Source organism: Chlorocebus sabaeus, chromosome 20 (genome assembly GCF_047675955.1).
Source record: "Chlorocebus sabaeus isolate Y175 chromosome 20, mChlSab1.0.hap1, whole genome shotgun sequence".
Classification (NCBI taxonomy): domain Eukaryota; kingdom Metazoa; phylum Chordata; class Mammalia; order Primates; family Cercopithecidae; genus Chlorocebus; species Chlorocebus sabaeus.
Genome location: NC_132923.1, coordinates 36,160,436 through 36,183,235, shown reverse-complemented (window position 1 = coordinate 36,183,235; position 22,800 = coordinate 36,160,436). Strand labels below are relative to the sequence as shown.

General features: G+C 37.6%; 1 protein-coding gene across 3 annotated transcripts in view; it reads left to right on the top strand.

Moving 5' to 3' along the window:
• Nucleotides 1–22,800, top strand: part of CDC14A (cell division cycle 14A) — a 163,590-nt gene that overhangs the window by 64,262 nt on the left and 76,528 nt on the right. For all 3 annotated transcript variants that reach the window (XM_007977818.3, XM_037998112.2, XM_007977816.3), the window contains exons 5-6: nucleotides 4,483–4,562; nucleotides 20,095–20,161. In XM_007977818.3, the coding sequence (XP_007976009.2) occupies nucleotides 4,483–4,562; nucleotides 20,095–20,161 (147 nt within the window). The remainder of the gene's footprint in view (nucleotides 1–4,482; nucleotides 4,563–20,094; nucleotides 20,162–22,800) is intronic.

Genomic DNA, 22,800 nt, shown 5'->3' with positions numbered 1-22,800 from the left:
GTATTTTCACTTTCCAAGTCACAAAATATAAATATAATTAATATAGGGGCACAGATTTCGCTTTTAAATATATATATATATTGTTTATATGTGTGTGTGTGTTGTGCTTTACTGAAAAGGTTTTTTTTTTTTTTTTTTTTTTTTTTTTTGGAGGAAAAATAGCACCTACAAACAAATCTAAAAACATAGTAAAGTTTGAGGCAAATGTCCCCAGGGAAAGATCATTAGCAAACTCATGACCCAGAGTCTGGTTGAGACTTCTCTATGAAGCCATTTGTTGTTTTAAGAATCTCCCCTTGTGTATCAGAGAGATTGAATTATCTGAGTAGAGAAATATAGTTGTAAATTCCAAAATGCTTCAGAAATTCACATATTATTTTGGAGCAGGCATTAAGGATTTAATGACTGCAGGGTTTAGTTTTAAAAAATGATTTAGAAGTATGTGCAGATGAATTCTAAGAGGATTCTATATAACTTCTTATGTTGGTCTGGTGTTCCTCTATAAAATAAGTACAAACTTGTTATTTGTTACGTTGTTTCTCACGGTGTAGTAAACACAAATATTTAAAATTATAAGAGTCACGCATTTTAATATTCATTTATGTATAGACTCAGTGGCAGGTTTTCCCACTTATAGCAGTGATATAAAACATTTTACATCAAATTGATTTAAGTCAAAAGTAAATGTCTGTTTTAAAAGAATGGTAGTACATGGTGGTACCTATGGCAGAAGTTGGGAAAGTGCATGATTAACTGATGGGCAACATTGGCTTACTGGTAAACAATATAAATTGTGCTGGTTTGTAGTAGGGTAAATTTTATTATGCTGTTTAATAAAACCTCAAAGCTATTGATAATATATATGTTAAGATACTAGCTCTTTAAGAACCTTTTATTAAAGAAACAAAAAGTCATTGAGGTTCTTGATACCTGGAATTAAACAGAAAAACGTCACTTTAATTGGGTGACTCCTGCTCAGTTAAAAATAAAAGTATATGGGCCGGGCGCGGTGGCTCAAGCCTGTAATCCCAGCACTTTGGGAGGCCGAGACGGGCGGATCACGAGGTCAGGAGATAGAGACCATCCTGGCTAACCCAGTGAAACCCCGTCTCTACTAAAAAAAATACAAAAAACTAGCCGGGCGAGGTGGCGGGCGCCTGTAGTCCCAGCTACTGGGAGGCTGAGGCAGGAGAATGGCGTGAACCCGGGAGGCGGAGCTTGCAGTGAGCTGAGATCCGGCCACTGCACTCCAGCCTGGGCGGCAGAGAGAGACTCCGTCTCAAAAAAAAAAAAAATAAAAATAAAAATAAAAGTGTATGTTAAATGCTATATTATTAATATGGTTTCTAGGACTTCTTGGCAAAAGTAGGGCAATTTTATCAAAGTCATGCATGTACCACCCACTAAACTGATGCGGTACACCGAACATTATCTGTGCAAATGCTTTTGTTAAGTTGTATTAGTCAGAAGTTTGGGGAGATTTCTGGTTTGGGTTTATATATGTTAATATCTAGCGAGAAAAGTAGACAGCATATTATTTCTTTCCCCTTAGGAGCACAAGAGGAAAAAAAGATATTTAGAAGATGCTTTGAAATTAATTTCATTCAGAAAATATTTTTATGATTCTGCTGAGAGAAGGCAAAAATATTTTTAGAAATATTAGAATATCTGGTAGCAAATTATTGAGCATTAAATATGGATTTTATTTTTAGAAAGAGTACACATTTAACATTGCATAATTAATTTACTTACTTCATATTTAAAAAACAGATTTGTGTATGTCTGTGAAAAAGACAATGTGTTGATAGTAGAAATATAAGGTAGAAAGTTCCTCTTTCTCCTTCTGATCCTTCCCCAGCCCTTTTCCTCAAATATGACTACAAACTGTTAACAGTTTGAAGTCTTCTAAGTTTTAAAATCAAATGGAATGAAATGGCATTTAGGAACTTGGAAGAGCGGAAACCTTTTTTCCAGACCTATGCTACCAACTGAGTTTATATTTTCAGGAGGATATGATGGAATTGCTGTGGGCTTTGGAGTCAGCCCACTGTTCAAATTCTATTTTCATCCTAGAGCAACAATGAGAGTTTGAAGTTCCTTACCTTTCTTATTAAATGTCACTTTCTTCTCAGCTTTAATCTAGCCTAGTCTGTCTCTCTCCTCTCTCTCTTTTTAATAAGGAGACATGTCTAAGAAGATCTGGCATAAGAATATGTGGCATATTTTATCCTGGAAAAATTAAATTTGGTATTTTAATGACCCAGCATGCATTCATGCGGTAATGCACTCACTTATCAGGAAAACATTTCCCCACTTTGCCCAAATACCTACCTTCAGGTTGTGAAAGGTCAACCTGTAAAAGACGCCCCAGGAATCTTCCTGGAATTTAGATGGCCTCTGTTGGGTTTCACTTTGCACTTATTAATAATTGAGCATTGGGATAAAAATAAAAACAAAGGGTATCATCTTACAATGTGAGAACATGGGCCATGTGTGCTAAGTCATGCAGGTAAGATGAGGAGCAAAGCCCTGTGTGGTAGCCAGTCTAAAGAAGAATTCCATGTGGGCTGGTGCTTCCCTCTTGCAGAATGACTCCCTCAAAATTAAAGGGAATTAATATAATTGCTCCTGAAGAGGAAAATGTATTTTTGCTTTTCAAAGGTTGTTGTCTAAGCTTTAATTATCTAATCCACACCCAGAAGCTTTCTACAAGCAGCCTTCCCTTTTAGCAACCAGTCACCATTCAAATACTGCAGCATCTTTGGGCTTAAGAAATCACTGCATTATAACCAATTCTGTTATATAACTTACCCCTTAGGGTACAGTAAAACCTGTTGTAACGTTGGTTACTGAAAATGGTCTTTAGAGCTAGTGTTGGTTTAAATGGAATTTTGTAATTATTTGGGCTGCAACTAGAGTGACAATTCTCCATTTTTAGAATCTGTGTCTCTTGTCTCGCAGCACTTTTAGTTATTTCCTTTCTATTGTTTTTTTGTTTCATATTCAATATGTTTTGGTTGGTGTGTGCTTTATGAGAGCTTCATGTTTACTTGCCAAATGAATATGGGATTTTGTTACTAAAGTTAGTATTTTTAATCTATTTTATTTTTCTGTCTTTAGAAAACTCAGAATGGACTCGTTTTCTAGTCCTGAAATATTAATAAGTAAACATGTAATATATTCCTAGTGAAATAGCTTAAAGCTCAAAGAAGGTTTGTAAGTAGAGGAAAACCCTACTGTTAAGAACCGAGACACTCCCATAATTGTCATTGAAATGCATAGGGTTTTGATGTTGGGACATATTAAAGAAATAGTGTTACTAATTTTAGGTAGAGAAGATTGTAGGAATTAAGCTCGTTTCTGACTATAGAGGAAAACGACCAATGCCATCGGCTCAGAATTAAAAAATTAAATTGCTCTTGGAATAAAACCGAGCTCTCCCGGTGGTTTGTATCGCTCTTTACATTCCGGCCACTGCCTGGCTTTCTCCTGCTTTTCCTCCGACTCTCCAAGCTCTTTCCTGCCTCAGGGGCCTTGTCTTTGTCATTCTCATGCCTGGATAGCCCTTCCTCCTTCCCCTTAGCTCTTCCTATGGCTCTCCCCCTCTAGATCTCACCCTTAACATCACCCAGACACCCCTCCCTGAATACCTTGACTCAGGTAGCCCCTTTCCAGGCCCCTATTTATTTCCTTTTCAGCACTTACCTTAGACTGTATTTATTTCTGTTGATTATCGTCTTTGACCCACAAGGGTAAATTCTATTAAGGGAGGTGCCAGTATCTGATACAGTGCCTGGCATATATTATATACTCAGTATCTGTGTATATTACCTGGGAGTTGTTTACTGGTTTTAAGGGCTCCTTTTTTGTTTGTGTCTTTAAGATTAGTTTATCTTGTTGGACCAGAGGGATTTAAGTAGCTTTGGTATGAAAATCTAAGATAATCTGTTTTCCAATACTCTTACCTATACACATTTTCACCCATTTTTATTGTGATTTTATTGAGTGTTTAGAGAGCAGCACTGGCTTTCCTCAGAGTAGGCAGAAAATTCAGTAGATACCCCATGGGTATTGTGCTCACTGTGAGAAATCTTTCAGGATTTACCAGGCACTGAAATAACTCATGGCAGATCTTTGATGAAGGTCAAGGAGGTGTGCGTTGGTCTTTGGGGAGCACATGGTATATGATGAGGGTACAACTGTCCCTGCCATTGTGTCTGTTCAGTGTGCCTTTGTAAAGAGCCTGGAATGGCCTCTTCATGGATCTGCCCTCTGTCTCTAAGCTTGCCCATGGAGAAGACAAAGGCTGCTGCTCAGCTTCATGCTGAAAAGGAAATGTTGGTAAATTATTGCTTTGTAAAGATCAACACTCTCACCATAACAGTTGTCACTCAAAGTGGAGGAAGTGAAATGCAAATTTGGTGAGTAGTTAGTTTTGTGTCATTCTTTGGTGTTCTAAATGTTGCTATTTATCTGTCTTAGGTAATCTATTTAAAGAAGACACCGGAAGAAGCCTACAGAGCACTCCTATCTGGCTCAACGCCCCCCTATCTTCCATTCAGGTATAACTCCTGGTGAGACTTGGGTTAGACTTTTGCGACAGAGCTGGATACTTTAGAGTTGGGTCATAGTGTTTTTTAATTGTCTTAAGATGATAATGGTGATGTTATATGGAATGAAATGAGATGGTAGTTTTTATTATATCATTTTGTAAAGTGTTTTCCCCCTAGCTAGCAAGAATAAAATAGCTTTCTTCTTGTAGGAATTTATTTTTTTCCTTGAATCCTTTCTATATCTTTACAGTTTATGTGAAGTACAAAGAGTGCCCGATGTATAAGCTAATAACCATGTCAAGATTTTTTGGATTTCAGTAATTTACATCATTGATTCATCCATTCATTCTTCCATTTCATGAGCAGTGATTGAGCTCTGGCCACATGTCAGAGGCTGGGGATATAGAATGAGACCTTCTAAGATTCTTCAGGAGCACTGTTTAGTGGGGACCCTAAATCACCAGTTTGGCACACAAATCTGACTGACATCCCCAGGAAGCCTTTCTCTCATTACCGTATTTTCTAAGTATCATCAAAAGAAGATCTTTTAAAAATTTGGGGTGAACTTGAGCTCATTTAAAGAGTAGAAGGGGGCTGGGTGCAGTGGCTCATGCCTGTAATCCCAGCACTTAAGGGAGGCTGAGGCCGGTGGATAACTTGAGCCCAGGAGTTTGAGACCAGCCTGGGCAACATGATGAAACCCTGTCTCTACTAAAAATACAAAAGTTAGCCAGGCATAGTGGTACATGCTTGTAGTCCCAGCTACTCGAGAAGCTGAAGTGGGAGGATTGCTTGAACCTGGGAGGTCGAGGCTGCAGTAAGCTGAGACCGCCCCACTACACTCTAGCGTGGGTGACAGAGTGATATTCTTTCTCAAATAAATAAAGTAGAAGGGACCATACATCAAAACTCCCATAACACTTACCTCTGCTAGAATTGTGAATGATTCTAATATATTTGCCTTTTTTGCTTGTGTGTCCAAATCTGCAAGCATGTGTATTGCTTATTGCTTATTATTGTTATATTACCATAATTAGAGAAAGGAATGGGAGTGACTGAGAAGACTCTGCTTGTCTGTCTTCCTCATTCTGCTATAAAGTCTCAGAGGGCAGGCCCCAGTGTCTTACACTTAAAAGCACTTTTAGTAAATATTTGAATGAATACATTAAGACTAAATCCCTTAAGAGTCAAAGGATTCTCACTCTGCTTCTGAGATCACAGGAGGTAACTGTTAGGGTAAGACATGGGGAGGAAAGAAGCGACACCAACTGTGTTTAATTAAAGTGAAGTCAAGGAGTAAGGCATTGGGATTTGGACCCTGTGAAGAAACTATCCTGAAGCAACCTAGAGTCTGAGGTAATCAGCTGTGGAAGGGCAGATAAGAAATGACAGATAATGTAGATGAGAGTTTTAATGGTGAAGACAAAGCTTATTTTTCCTTCCACTTCTAATGGCTCCTATACTTTGAAAGTCCTTTATAAAATATAATCCTATTTTTTCAGAAAGGGGTAATAATGCTAATAATTCTAAGTTCTAAGCAAAGTGGTTAGGAGTACGTACTTTGGAGGCAGAGACACTTGAAGCAGTTTGAAGCCTCATTCTGCTTCTTGCTGTCTGTAGTAAGTATAAGTATCTTGGGCGAATTACTTATCCTCTCTCAGCCTCAGTTTCCTTATCTGTAAAATGGTTTCAGGTCTAAACTAAGGATCAATGAAGTCACAAATTTATCCTTCTGCCTAGTGCAATATTTGGTTTTTGTTTTTCTTGTTGTTAGCATTGTACTATTATTACTGTTAATAACATAATAGTAATAATAATTATTATTACAGAGTCTCACTCTGTCGCCCAGGCTGGAGTGCAGTGGCACAATCTGGGCTCACTGCAACCTCTGCCTCCTGGGTTCAAGAGAATCTCCTGCCCCGGCCTCCTCAATAGCTGGAATTGTAGGCCCCCACCACCATGCCTGGCTAATTTTTGTATGTTTTGTAGCGATGGAGTTTTGCCGTGTTGGCCAAGCTGCTGTAGAACCCCTGACTTCAAGTGACCCACTCGCATCACCCTCCCAAAGTGCTGGGATGAAGGTGTGAGCCACTGCGCCCGGTTGAGAACTAGAATTTTTAAATAATAATACCAGAATAGAAGAAAAGATAGTAAGATAATTAATACTACTTAACATAGAATTGATTTCAATTCTACATAAACAGTAAATTGATAGCCTATTTTTTCAAATATTTTTCACTCAAATTATTTGAAAATATAAATACGTTAACAGTTCAGAAACTTAAAAAATCTATAAGAAGGTTTAAGTGAAATTTCTCCCTCCCATCCTTGATCCTCATCTGTCTAGTCCTTTCCAGGTAACTTCTGGTATTAGTTGATTTGATATCAACCTAGAATTTCTTTATGCACATATAAGTAGATGAAGATATGCACCCATTTCCTACTAAAAGTATGCACTTGAATGTAACTCTAAGTTCTATCTTTTTGATAACTTAGGATACCAAGAGTTGTATTTACATTAAGCTGCATTTCTAAATCTATACTCTTCATAAACCATACATTTGAAACAGAAAATGCCGCAAAGTAGTGCATTTATAATTCAGTGAAGAATTTAGTTGAAAGAATACTACTAGTTTTCTGAAAACTTAATTTTTTTATTATGCTAAGATAAGATGTGAGTTGTTTTTAGTCTACAGCTCAGACCAACTAAGACTGATGGACTCCTATCAAGAATCATCCTCATACTAAATTCTGGGCAGCCATCATTGCATTGACCTTCATTATAATCTGAGTTTTATTATAACTAGGTTTAAAAAAAAAATCCCATTTCTTATGAAATTACACTTTTGTCTTCATTGTCTAAATTGTTTCAACTGCTGATATATTAGCACTTTTAATTAAAAATGAGAAGCCTTAAATATCTGTTTGAATGTAATTGTTTTATTATTTAAAATTTGATTTTAATAATAAAAAATGATGATTTTGAAGGCTTGTTGAAGGTGTGGTTGGTATGTTCATATACACTTTTCACTGAAATGTCTGTGTTTCCATTTGTGCTATGTATTTTAGTTTCTTTCTAATAAAAGAGTTTTATGGCTACTGTGGATTTAAATAATGTTGTTTTTCAAATTTTTTTCACTTTGCAAACATTTATCTGAGTAGTCACTTCCGTAAAGCCTTCCTCATTTTTCTGGAGAGGCTTGGCAGGTCCTTTGCCTGTGATTCCCTATTACATTTTATGTATTACAAAGCTGCATACAACGTTAAAGCCAGTACCTTGTATTTTAATTATTTGTTTGCATGGCTGACTCTTGAGGGCTGTGGTTGGTTCTTTTCCTATTTTGTCCTGAGGGAGCAAGTATATTAAAATATATTTATTGCTTTTTTGGTGCCAGTCACTGTGATAGTCCTATGGATTTAAAGATGTTTAGAACAACTTGGTACCTGCTGCAGAAAAGCTCAGTGTGTAGTCTGTATACATGTAGAGGTGTGTCAAACAGTTACACTGCTTTGTTAGAGTTAGGAGAGAGGTGTTATGGGAATACTGAGGAAGGAGGTTTAACTCTGAAACAGGGGGTGGGAGAAGATGTTAGGGATAGGCCCCATGGAATGCTTTTCATATTAGAATGAAAACTGGAGAACAGCAATTCAGGCACTGATTTTAGGTGCTATATTTATTTATTGGTATGGCATGGGTTGTTTTTGTATAATGTTATGTTAGGTAGGGTATATAATATGAAGTTCACGGTATGGGTACATTATTATAACCAAAAGGATGATCTGATTTTATTCCTACTTAGATTCTATTTACCTAGTTAAAATTAACAAAAAATGAGAAGTGTGTAGCATTACTGCCTATTGTTGATTAAATTAAGTATAGTTGACTTTAGAGATAGTTGAATTTCTGGCTTGTGTGACAGCAACGAGTGTTGTGATGTCACTTGTGAGTCAGTCTTAGGGTGTTCCGTTGAATTATAGGGTAGTTGTGTCAGAAACTGTATTCACTTTTACTGAGAATAGCCAATATGTTGATTAAAAGTGACTTTAGCTGAAAATCAGGGGAAAAGGCTGTTTTTCATCTACCTGAGTCATCCATCTTCAATGTTGGCTTGGCAGCTGGCCTTCAAGGGATCAAGAGGCCTTTCAGTTCTGGGGTCAGACTTAGCAGAGTTTGTATTGACAAACCAGGTATGAATCTTTTTAGGTTCTCTTCCTTTCAGTGTACTACTAAATTACAGTGTATACTATTGAGCAAATGAAGTCATATTAATCTCAGCTTATCTGAAGCCCCAGGAGACCAGTGACCCTTAGCGGAATAGCCAGATTGTTTTCATGGCAGTCAGTGGCAGGGTTTTCAAATCTACATTCTTGGGTCCTCACAAGACAGTATCCGTGAAAATTTAAAGTCCCACAAATCATGAAAAGATAACCAATCTAAATTGTACAACTTATTTAAGATGTCTCTTGTGCTTTTAAATTCATTTTATAGTTATTTCTTTGCTTATTGGTCCACATGTATCAGGTTGGTAAGTTTTTTAGTATTGGTGATTATTCCTAAATCTGCTCAAAGCCAGTTTTTAAAATGATGTATAGGCCAGGTGCAGTGCCTCATGCCTGTAATCTCAGTACTTTGGGAGGCCAAGGTGGGTGATCACTTGAGGTCAGGAGTTCGAGACCAGCCTGGCCAACATAGTGAAACCTCATCTCTACTAACAATACAAAAAAAGTAGCCAGGCATGGTGGTGCATGCCTGTAGTCCCAGCTACTCGGGAGGTTGAGGCAGGAGAATTGCTTGAACCCGAGAGGCGGAGGTTGTGGTGAGCCAAGATCGTGCCACTGCACTCCAGCCAGGGCAACAGAGCAATACTCCATCTCAAAATAAATAAATAAAATAAAATAAAATAAAATAAAATAAAATGACATATACAATTAAACAGGGAATGAATAACATCCAGGGACCTAGTTTTGAAGACATATACAGAGAGCATGGCATGAAAAATAATGACTAAGTCTGGAGGCAAGGTTAGGTACGGTAATGTGCTGACATTAATGGAATAAAGCTGGTTGAACATTGGATGTCCTGTGCCTTTAGTTTTTTCCTAAAGCTTGGAGAAGAGGCTAGAATTTACAGGTGTTTCTCAAAGTTATATTGATCGTCAAACTTATCTACATGCCTGGGGAGCTTTAAAAAACTATTGATCCCTAGATTCTGATGCCCAGAAATTTTGCTGTAATTGGTCAAGGGTGAAGTCAGAGTATTGGGATTTTGAAAAACTAGATATATGACTCCAACATGTGTGGTCAAGATTGAGAACTCCTGCTCTGTAAGATGTGTCATGGCAAAAAAAAAAAAAAAAAAAAAAAATTAAACCTCTCTGTCTTGGAGATTTAAAAAGCAAATTTCCATTTTAAAGATTCTGAATGGTTCTGAGTAATGAAGTAACCTGTTTAGCTCTGTAAAACCCAGAATTTTCTTTTTTCTTTTTGTTTTTTTGAGATGGAGGTTTCACTTTGTTGCCCAGGGTGGGCTCGAACTCTTGAGCTCAAATCCTGTGTAGTTGGGATTACAGGCATGCACCACTGCATCTGGCACAGAATTTTACAAAGTACTGATTTTCTTCCTTCTGCCCCATACTTTTCTTTAATATCCAGCAGAACTCCTGTTCTGAAACACTCTGAGGCATATTTCCTGATCCACACCTGTGTGGAACAAAAAACATCTCTTGGGATTAGAATAGTATGCTAGCATTTTGTGGAACCTTTTTTTTTTTTGGTGCTGTTTCCTGAGAGTCTTGGAAATAGATGGCTTGTCAAATAATGGTATTTTATTTAATGTGAACAGGAATATGCACGTTTTCTTGCAGTTGTGAAGCCAGACTATCTTCTCTAACAGAGGATTCACACACCTCCCACTGGCAATCCTTTAATGATATCTGTCATTAAAATGGATGCATAGTGTTTGTGTTGAGGGAGGTGTTTGTTGTGTTTTGGGGGATGACCCTTAGTGATATCCCAGTTGCTGAGCTCTGTGGCTGAGTCTTAATGGGAAATCTCAAAGGTAATTATTTTAGATCTTCTGGGCATGCCAGAACTTGTAGGTCTTTAAACAAAGGCTCAAAAGGGTCAATCACTGTAGGTCTTTAAACAAAGGCTCAAAAAGGTCAACCACTTAGGACTTGGCATCAGGCTGCCTCCTTTTTCATAAACATGTGCTGGCAGATGTTAGATGTAATCATAAAATATTTTTCCTTACATAAAACATTGAACCAGATTTTTATTAGCTTAAATATGATATTGTGATTTTTGTCGAAGTTTGTTTAGCAATTAACTGTACTTCAAAGGGAAAGTTCTCTTTACCTCTTTCCTGCTTTCCTCTTGAGTATCCAAACTATGGAAACAATATTTCATCCTGTTTTAAGATGTTCTTTCACTCTCAACTTTTCCTTGCTGTTTCTCAGTCTTGATCTTTGGGGTCATTTCTGCCCCATGGATCTTTAATAAACTTTTGCTTTTGGTGCTTGGTATGCTGGAAGCTAATTCGCATTAGTTTTGACTAGTGAGGATGCGCCAGTTTCCTGAGTGTTGAAAATCGATGGCTTTTCCAGTCCAAACTGTTGGATCCATTCTTAACAGCTGGGGCATATTTTGAATAAGTCGTACCCCCGTGAAAAAGACTCTTTGTCAGAGTTTTCTTGTTAAAGTGCTAAGTAAGTGCTGCTATACAGGATCTGAGAAGAGAAACAAGTGTAGGTGTCTCCATGACCCATTAAGTACTCACATGGAGGTGAGTTGTATTTATTCTGTTTTTTATCTGCTGGAACAAGAAGGTGCTTCAGTGATTTGTGTTGCGAAAATTCGCTCAGACTACTTTTTTTTTTTTTTTTTTTTATTCCTACGTTTAGGGTTCCAAATCAGTTTTACCAAACTTAATGAAGTAGGGTTGGTGCCAAAGTTTTTGTACTCTTTATGGTGTATTTCCAGTAGCCTTAGTTGATAAAGATAGTTTTGAATAAGATTGCAGTCACTTACCTTAATGAACATAGTAATAGTTATTATTTTGTTGAATATTATGAAAAGCTCTTAAATACCTGGATTAAAACCAATTTGCCATTATTTTTATTTTTAAAGAAAAATTATTGACTGTATGGGTGGCTCATTCTTGTAATCCAGTGCTTTAGGAGGGCGAGGCAAGAGGATCACTTGAACCCATGAGTTAGAGACCAGTCTGAGTAACATAGTAAGACCTGGTCTCTACAAAAAAATACAAATAAAAATTAGTCAGGGGTAGTGGCACCCCTCTGTAGTCCTAGCTGCTTGGGAGGTTTAGGTGGGAGGATTGCTTGGGCCCGGCAATTTGAGGCTGCAGTGAGTTATGATTGTGCCGCTGTGACAGAATGAGCCCCTGTCTCTGAAATTAAAAAAAAAAAAAAAAAAAAAAAGAATAAAAAGAATAGAAAAATTAGTGGTTAAATGGGTGCCAGTCAGATGTTGATAAAATGCCCAGAGTACAGGTCTTGGTCTATTTTTCTGGTGTTATTGCTAGTGCTAGACAGATTTTATTCTGCTGATTTCAGGTGATCCTTTAAGCCATGACTTAGAATTGAATTTTCACATGTCTCTGTTTAGATGAGCAAAATGATTCATGCATAGCCTTATGTTAAATCTGAAAAGCTGAGATTCTGTTTTTTTGTTTTTGTTTTTGTTTTTTTTTTTTGGTACAGGTCACTTTCAACTTTGGACCCTGCCTCCTGAGGCATGTGGTTTTGCTCTTTCACGAATGGGAGATGGTTTTGTCCTCCCTACTAATTCTCAGTACAGTTTCGTCTTGTAGGTCTCAATGTTATAAGCTCTTTCTTTTACTGTAACTGGTGCATATATGTCGTAGGTTTGTTCAGAGGGTGGAAACTAGGATGTACTTTGGACGGTTGTATAAAGTATTTTGGGCATCGTCTGGTTCTGAAGTACACGTACAATATAGTCTGCAGCTGAACTGTCCAGTATGTTAGCTAGTAGCTACATGTGTTATTGAGCACTTGAAATCAGTCTAGTCCAAATTGAGATAGATTGTAAATTTAAAATACATATTGGATTTCAAAGATGTAGTATAAAAGGTGGGGTGTGGTGACTCACAGCTGTAGTCCCAGGCCGAGGCCGGGAGTTTGAGATTAGCCTGGACAACATAGTGAAACCCTGTCTCTCAAAATAAAAATATTTAATATAAAAGAAATATGTAAGATATCTTATTTATAATTATGTTGATTAATGCTGAAATGAGAATATTCTAGATATATCGGATGAGCAAAACACACTATTAAAATTTACTTTTTTCTTGTCACTTTAATATGGTTGTAAAAAAATTAAAATTATACATGTAGCTCTCTTTTGAGGATGGCATTCTATTTCCATTGGACAGTGATGATCTAGAGTGTTTTTGCTACTGTACATAGCTCATAATTAAAAATTGTTTTATATACTTTCTGCTTTATTTGTTTGTTTTTAGAAATAGGGTCTCACTCTGTTAGCCAGGCTGGAGTACAGTGGCCAGATTGTATCTCACTTCAGCCTTGAACTGAATTCAAACAATTCTCCTGCCTTAGCCTTCTGAGTAGCTTGCCACCACTCCTGTCTAATTAAATTTTTTTTTTTTTTGTAGAGAAGGGGTCTCCCTCTATTGTCCAGGCTAGTCTCAAACTACTGGGCTCAAGCAATCCTCCTGCCCTGGCCTCCCAAAGGGATCACAGGTGTGAACCATCACGCCTGGCCACATTTTTGCTTTAAAAGGTCAATAGTTCTTAGCCACCAGAGGTGTTCAGGCATAAGTTGAATGAACTCCTGGTAATGACCATTTATTCATTCCTGTATTAATTCATTCAGCAACATCTATAACATACTAATTTTCCCAACACTGTACTATTATACTCTGGGCCAACAGACATAAAAGACATGTTTCCTGTCCTTAAGAAGCTCATCATCCTGTGGCGGTTGTGAGGATAGGATTCAGTTCAGTGCTTATAAGGGTGCTTAGGTGACCTTCATGATCCTTTCCAACCCATTGCTCTGTAATTTTTGCATACCTCCTCACTACTTGTTACCCAGAGAATTTAGAGAATCATGGACTTAAGATAATTGTAGATCACAGTCATTTCCAAAATTTCTTAGTCCCTTTTCTATCAGCTCTTTTTGTATTTTTTAATGTAGTCTCCACATTGTAGACACTGTGCTTCTGTTCTCCATTCTTTCTTCTTTGAGTAACTTCATTATTCATAATAAGAAATGCTTTCTTATTTTGTGTAAATATGTTCTTTCATCTCTGGTTTCATCTCTCATTATTAATATTTATAAGGTTGCTTCATTCTGAGTGATTTCTTAGATTCTCAGGTTACAAGCAGTGGTATGTTGGTAAACTGACTCTATAAATAAAAAGTATCTGCTGATTTCCATGATACAGATACTTTTACTACTGCTGATTTGGGCTCTCAAAATTTCTGAATATTTAACAGTTGACTCTTGAGAGCCTGTATAAGACAGTGCTGAGACACCAATGAAACAAGCTCTTTCTTTTAACATTTAATTGTGGATGTTGATTCTAGTTTTCTTAAACTTAATTTTTTTCTTGCTGTTTTTCTGCAAAATAAACACTAAACACAAAATAAACAACAAGTCCCCAATTGCTCCTTCTATTTAAATATTCATTCATCCATTTAGTTTTTCATTTGAGAACTATTTATTGACTGCAGATTCCTCCTATGGTCATAGTTGTGGATTTTTATAATCGCTGTATAATAGCCGTATGGTTAAGTCGACTAGTATGCCAGAAGTCACATTTAGAGAGAATTGTGGCCAGGCGCAGTGGTTTGAAGGTTGAGGAGGGTAACCTAAGGTGAGGGTGAGTGGGAAGAATATGTGACTTGCAGATGCACAGGTTCTGTGGGAAGGGCCCAGTGGCTACCTGGGGAGCTCAGGGAGGATGGGGCCAGATACCCCCAGGCCTTGTGGCCACAGTGAAGATTCGAACTTTCCCTTGAGAGCAGTGGGAAGTCAGTGAGGGGTTATAGCTGAACAGGGACCAGATCAGATTTGCCTTTTAAAAATATCACTCTGGCTTCAGTTAAGAAAACCGTTAGAAAGTCTAAGAGTGGGTGTAGGAAGGCAGTGGCAATGGAATTGGCAAGTGAAATGCATTCAAGAGATATTTAAGAAGCAAAACCAATGGTGCGTAGTGAGGGATAGGATAAGGGGAAAGAGAAAGGTGGAACTTCTGGGCTGTAGCTTGAGTGACTGTGGGAGCTTTTACCCAGACAGCGGGTGCTGCAAGACCGGATTATCGTTGCAGTTGTTTTTTTTGGGGGTGGGAGCAGATTCAAGAAATTCTTCTTACATAGTGAGTTTGAGATGTCTTTAAGACACCCGAATGGAAATGCCATGAAGGTGGTTGGCTGTGCTGTTTTTGAAGCGTTAAGAGGAGTTTGTGCTAGAGAGATGAATTTGAGGGTCATTGGTAGATAGATGGTAATTTATGCAGATATCTAGGGCAATGAGTCTCAAAATATGTGTCTTTCTAGCAGCAGCCTCAGCTCCACCTGGAAACTTGTTAGAAATGCAAATTCTCAGGCCCTGCCTTTGGTCTATTGAATTGGAAACTTGAGGTGGGGCCCAGCAGCCTGTATTTGTGGAACTGTCCAGGTGATACTAATGCACACTGAAGTTTTAGAGGCCCTGGTCTAGAGAGAGTATGGAGTGAGAGAAATTTTGGTCTGGAGTTGAACCTTGAGGAGGTTTGACTTCTAAAGACTGGGAATTGAAGGTTGGATGACTTTGCAAAGGAGGTTGGAAGTAGTGTTTAGAGGGTAGAAGGAAAATCCAGGAACCAAGACAGGAGAGCAAAGTAGGGAGTTACTTGTTGCTGACCTATTAGGTAAGATGATGCATGCACAATGTTCTCTGGGTTGAAAATAAGTAAATCCAGACAGACAGAAAATAAATTAGTGTATCGCCAGAGGCTGGAGGAAGGAGAATGAGGAGTGACTGCAAATGAGTACAGAGTTTCTCTTTGGGGTGGTAAAAATATTTTGGAATTACTGGTGATGGTTGTACAACATTATGAATATTATCAAACCCCACTGAATTGTACACTTTAAAAAGGAAGATGAGGCTGAGCGTGGTGGCTCATGCCTATAATCCCAGCACTTTGGGAGGCCTAGGTGGGCAGATCACCTGAGGTCAGGAGTTCAAGACCAGCCTGGCCAACATGGTCAAACCTCGTCTCTACTAAAAATACAAAAATCAGCCGGGCATGGTGGCAGGCACCTATAATGCCAGCTACTCAGGAGGAGGCAATTGCTTGAACCCAGGAGGTGGAGGTTGCAGTGAGCCAGGATTGCGCCAGTGTACTCCAACCTGGGCTACAAGAGTGAGCCTTCATCTCAAAAAAAAAAAAAAAAAAAAAAAAAAAGGAAAATGAGTAATTCTTTAGAGAAATCTTGTTTTAAAGAGGAGTCCAAACTGGATGGAAGCTGAAGGAAGATGTGGAGCTTGGAAAGTTTTGGATGACTTGTTATTTTTAAAGCTAGTAAGGATCTGAAAATGTTTAAATTGTGTTGGAAAGGATCCAGAAGAGAGATAAAGAGATGATCGATGGTGTTGAATAGCGGTATAACCTCAGAGTAGGAGGGGACTTTTGGGGCCAGTAGTCTGCTGTTTTCCTAACTCCTGACCTCCATTTCATGTTATAATGCAGGTGAAAACAATTCCTCAGAAAGGATCTTCCAGTTCCAAGTTTGAACATCATGTGTGGCAGGTATCTTTCTGCCTCCTAGGGCCTACCATTATATTTTGTGATGGTCCTGACTATATTGGTGAGTTGAGGAAAATCAACAGGGAAAATTGACTTACAAAATGGGAGGCAATGTTTCCTCTTAAATGGACTTTCAATCTTATTTTAGTCATTTCCTTTATCCTCACTTTCAGGAGAACGCAGTGCTGCCAGTTCCTAAGCCTTTTGAGACTTCCCTGGTATTAATTGTGTTGTTTATCAGTTTTTTGTTTGTTTGTTCTTTTTTTTTTTTTTTGGAGATGGAGTCTCGTTCTGTTGCCCAGGCTGGAGTGTAGTGGCACAATCTTGGCTCACTGCAACCTCTGCCTCACAGGTTCAAGCGATTCTCCTGCCTCAGCTTCCTGAGTAGCTGGGATTACAGGCGCCCGCCACCATGCCTGACTAATTTTTATGTTTTTAGTAGAGATAGGGTTTCACCGTGTTGGACCAGGCTGGTCTCAAACTCCTAACCTCAGGTGATCCACCTGCTTTGGCCTCCCAAAGTGCTGGGATTACAGGCATGAGCCACTGTGCCCAACTGGTTCTCAGTTTTTTCATTATCAGTTTTCTTGGTCTTCTAACTTATTTACCACTCATCCAAATGATTTCTAGCTTTCAAGATTTTATTGTTTTGTCTCTTCTCTTATTCTCCTCGTCTTTGTTGGTTTTCATTTAAAAAACAAAAGCCTTTAAAAATTCACCTTTTGGTCAAGTGCAGTGGCTCACGCCTATAATCCTAGCACTTTGGGAGGCAGAGGTGGGTGTATCACTTGAGCTCAGGAGTTCAAGACCAGTCTGGGCAACATAGTGAAACCCTGGCTCTACAAAAAAATACAAAAATTAGCTGGGCGTGGTGGCTTGTGCCTGTAGACCCAGCTACTTCAGGGGCTGAGGCTGGAGGATCAATTGAGCCCAGGAGATGGAGGTTGCAGTGAGCCAAGATCGTACCACTGCATTCCAGCCTGGGTGACAGAGTAAGACCCCGTCTCAAAGAAAAAAAAAGAATACCCTTTTAGTGAGGTTTGGTAGATGCATGGATTCAATCTTCCATCTTTACCTTCTCTCACTTTTTTCCCCCCGAGAATATATAACATGTTTTTGTGTCCCTTCACTGTTATAGTATTCTCCTGTGACTATGTATGAGCCACATGCCACTAATAAGCCATTTCTTTCTTGTCCAGTCTTTGGGGCAGATTTTGGGAACCTGTTGGCACTACGTGGCTGTCATGAGGATTAAATGTGCTAATGCATCTAAATTACCTGACACAGTAGGTGCTCAAAAAAGGCATGCCATCTCCTTTTCTCAATCTGGAGGATATGACTGAATTCTATTGCATTCATTATTAGATTTCAGTTTGTAAACTTGTGTGCCTTTCCAGCCTGCGGTGACTGACTTGCCTAGTTCTGTGAGATGGCATGTTAACTCTCCTTCCCAGCTTTGGAGGCCTGCAGATTTGACCACCAGGTCACCAGCGTTCTGCTTTTTGTCACTGGTAACAATTGTGGCTGTGATGGGGTAGGAGGTATCATGAAAGCCTCACCATACTTTGCAGACATTCAGAAAGAACAGGCCTGGAACTTTTTTCTGGTAACTTACATTAGTGACATTGTTTAGCTGAGTCTAGGGGTGGGAAGATAATACTTGAAAGAATAAGGGATACCTCTACTTCTCATAATATTTTTTTACTCTTTTTAAATATAAAGAAAATTTTACCCCCTTTTAAAAAACGTAAAGCAGTAGTTTTTAATCTAGGGTCTGTGGTGAGAATTCAGGGAGTCAGTGAACTTAGATGAGAAAAAAATTATATCTTTATTTTTACTGACCTTACCTTATCAATTATAAGGTTACATGCAATTGTATATGTTGTAAATAAACTGTAGTAGCATTAGCAATATAAGTGACAATTTAATATCACATTACAGTTATTATTTCTTAAAATATTATTTATGCTCATTTCTTTCTAAAATTATAGTAGCAGTTATCAGACTTGCCACTAGATCTTGTTATATAACATATTAATTTAAAAAGTACCTTTTGGGGTATTGTAAATTTGTATTTTAATATATTTAAAATACATATTTAAACTTTATTTAAATGTAACTGAAATAGTTTTCTGTTAATCCTAGTTTATGCGTTAAAAACATTATTCTGAGAAAATGGGTTTGCAGGCTTCCTCAGGTTGCTGAGCGTCCATGGCACAGAGATTCTGAACCCCAAAGACAAGTGACTACAAAGGAATTTATGATTGTTTATATAAACTAATATTTTTCTTAGATCTCTAGTCACTCTTTTCTCCGGCATAGCCCATTAAATTTTGCTTTCTAACATATAGTTTTCATTTTTATAAGATATTTGAAAAGGGGGCTATTTTATTTTTCGCTGACATGTGAGTTCAGATGATATTTAAAAACAAAAGAACAAAGAACCCTTCTTTTGAAATGAGACCTAAATATTTGGAATAATTGAAGTTTCAGGACTTAAGCATTCTGTTACGTTGCTTTGCTAACTTCCTAGTTTTATGTTAGGCTTTCGGGATGCTGAAACTCAGGGATGATGAAGTTACATTTTACTTCATGGTTTAGCAGCAATAGGTTCAAGTGACCTTGGATGGTTGTAAAAGTTGGTTTTATGTTAATTATACCTTAAAGTCCTTGAAGGTCTATTCTGCCTTTGGAATGTCTTCTGGCCCCTTCCTGATGGCTGCCATGTGTGCCTTTGACTTTGTCTGGAGAGGTGTCTGCCTGCTCTGTTTCTTGGGTCAGCAGTGGAGGCTGGGCAGAGAGCCTGGAGCCTTGAGGTCAAGTTTCCTACCTCGGACACCTTGGAACACTGTAGTGTTAAAGCTCTGGTGCCAGTTCTTGCTTAACTGACCTGAACTTGATACTTTAGTTTTATGTTGCCTAAAGCAGGTCTGCTAAATTGCTCTAAAAACTTAAATAAAGTATGAAGCACTCAATTTTCACCAGAGTAGGTTCCCACTCCTTTTGAAGGAGTACTTCATGGTGCATTAGAAGCTCTCATGGATCCCAGTGACTCAGAGGAGATTGTTTGGAAGCCCGAGTACATTTTCCTGTTTTCTTTCTTTTCTTTTCTTATTTGTAGGGGAGGAATGGCATTTAACCCAAACACCTGCTAGGTTCTGTTGACCTACATACATTGTCTCTCCTATCTTTTTATGCTTGTTTTTATCATGTTCCTCACAGGAGGTTATTCCTCTGCCAGAATACCTCTTGCAATGATGAATGTTTTACTTAATCAAACAGTCCAATTCACTGTTAATAATAATAATAATAGGCATCATATTTATGAAATACTTCCTATGTACCAGCCACTATATGAAGGACTTTACATATTTTAAAAAACATAATGTGACAACAGTCCTATGAGTGATAGCTACTATCATTAACTTCATTTCACAGATGAGGAGACTGAGATTCAGCCTAGAGGTAAAGTAACTTGCTTAAGTTTCTGTGCAGTACCTGGCCAAATTGGAACCAAGGCAGTCAGGAATGCAGGCTCTTAAATCAGCCTCTTGGATTAAAGCAATTTCAGAAGTGCTTCAGTTAAGTGTGGTAGTTACCTAGTATGATCTACTGTATTATATAAGTTTACCATGTTGATAGCTCTGAAGCCAAACAAGCACATCTCCAGCTGACTTTGGTGTTATATTTTATTATTTGAATGTTCTAAATGCAAGTTTTTAATGTTGAGTTTATTTATGTTTATAGGGATGCTTCCTTTGGAAATTGCACTTACAATCTCACCATTCTCGACTGTTTGCAGGGAATCAGAAAGGTAATAACAGTTCTCCTTGCTGTATTTGATACAGTAGTTTAAAAAAATATGAGAAAGGAATAATCTCAACATCCTTAGTTGTTATTGGAGGGAAGAAAGGGGAACCAGTAAGTAGAAGGCTTTTCACTTCCTGAAGGATGATTGATTTGTAAAATACAAACACCAGGAAAAGCTGGGAGGAGGGAGTGGAAGGGGCCTTTTTTTGTCATTTAAACTGTTTGTGTTCCAGGGCAGATTTATCGCCACTGTCAGCTGCAGTGCCTGTGACATTGCTTTGTCACATGCTTAGCTTCATTGTCAGGCTTGATCTTGGTGTGGGAGAGTCAGGACGTTATTTAAGCCACTGTTCTCCTATGTCGCTTGGTCCCACCACAGACCCACTAAAACAGAAACTCTGCGGGTGGAGCCCGCGGTCTGTATTTGAACAATCTCTCCAGGTGATTTGATGCACTCCAAAGTTTGAGAACCAAGTCAGAGTTATTTAATTATTTCTGTATATAATGGAGAAGTTAAACTAGAAGATTTCTGAGAGCTCTCGGGACATGTTTTAGAAACATTAATTCACAATCTGAGAAGTTATACAAGCTATACTGTAAATTCTAATGAGGGCTCAAAGTACATAATTCCATCTGAAACATATAACCGTGATTTATTATCAGTCAGAAATGTACATATTCCATAACCTGTTGATCATAGGACATGCATAATAATGTTACATGGACTATATATTATCAGTAGCAATTCTAGTTCATTTCTCAGATGTAATATAAAACTGATTTTGCTGTGTTTTGAGTTGAGAAAATTGGAGTGATAAATGTGCTACCCGTTTTATACATGGTTGTTTCTGTTTCATTTAAAATGAATTTAAACCCTATCAAACTTTAAAATAGTTTTCAAATATTTTTCTTTCCACTTAAACAACTACAGAGATATACTCTAGCTCACTCTTGCAACAATATTGCCAAAATGCATTACAGTAATACCAGTTAAGAACTTCTATGGAGACATTACCCAACATATAACTGTTGATTATAGCATTTGGAAAATATGCCTGAGGGAAAAAATAATTTATTTATCATCACTATTATTATTTTATACCATCTGGTACAGGCTATTTGTTTTATAATACTTAAAAAATTTAGAAAGAGTTCAGACTGGAATATCGCTACCTGTAATTATGGTAATAACTGCCATAACTCAGTATAGAAAGTTGTGCCATCCCTCCTGTTGTAGAGGAAAGGTATGTAAACTTGTTTCATCAAATGTTGGGGTTAACTCAAAGATAGATGACATTTTGGAGGATCTGATAGATTGTGCAGCATGTCTTTAAGCACCTGAGACATTTCCTGTACGTTCGTTCTCTTACATAAGGCACCATGTTCTGGGCTATTTTTGCGTGGCAACGAGTAGTACCCTTCTAAGAACTTATACAGAGTATGGCGACATTTTTGCCTTTTTAGGGAGCACATTTCTCTGATTTTGATGTATTGGCATTGTCATAAGTATAGTTTATATTCCATGTTATGTGAACTACTATACACGGATATAAGCAAACACTTTGAAAATACAGAGAAAACTTCAGAGTGTATATTTTTCTCACATTTATGTCGGGAAAGGTGCATATGGATGAACTCAGTTTTTTTTTTTTTTAAGAATGGATTAATTTAAATAATTTGTTCTGCTTATTCTGTGGGGGTTGTTTAAACCAGTGTTATCAGAATTTTGCGTTTATAAGAATCACCTGGGAAGCTATGCGGACAAGGCGATCCTGGGCCCCAACCAAAGAGAATCTGATTTAATAGTTCTGGGGTGGGGGCCAGGAGTCGGCTTCTTTAATATGAATTACTCTAAGTGTTTCTGATGCAGATGGTGCATGTTCTGTGTTTTGAAGAAACACTGATAGATGTACTGGAGCTTGGCTTGCTAGTTTCTTTTTCTATTTTTAATGACTTGATCATGTAACTTTTAAATGTACCTGTGGTTTTGTATTCTGCTGTAATCCGTATAGCTTCATGATTTATAAAATAAAAGACTCTCTGTTCTCTTTAAAATATTAGGTCTGAGCTAGCTGGATAGTTTTTAAAAGTTCTAAGTCATTAGTTACAAAAAGGAGTATGAAGTTTTTCTTTGTGATAAAAATATCAGGTTTTTTTTTTTTAAATTGTAAGAGCAGTCAAATATAATCCTACTTTGTCAGAAACTATCATCATGAAACAGATTCTCCCAAGGTAGAGTTTTAGGAACAAATAAGGGCCTATTAAGTAGAAATATTAAGAGTTTTAGGGGTTGGAAGACAAAAAAAGGTAAAAAATGCAGGGTTTTTGTGGGGCTAAATATCTCATATGATAAAAGGAAAACAGAAACTCATAAGAGTAATTGATTTTTCTTCTCCTAACAAAGAAGTTAATCACTATGATATATTCTGTTATAGTTATGTCTAGTTCCCAACAGTTTCTAAATATGAATTTGTTTTGTTTCATTTTTTATACATATCATTTTACATACAAAACTGATGTAAATTAGAAATCAAGGCATCTTTTGTGGGGCTTTTTCATGTTATTCTAAGTGTTTTTTTGGTTCCACTTCTAAGACAGTCTTAATGCAGTATAACCAGTGTTATAAAAAGATTTCTAGATATG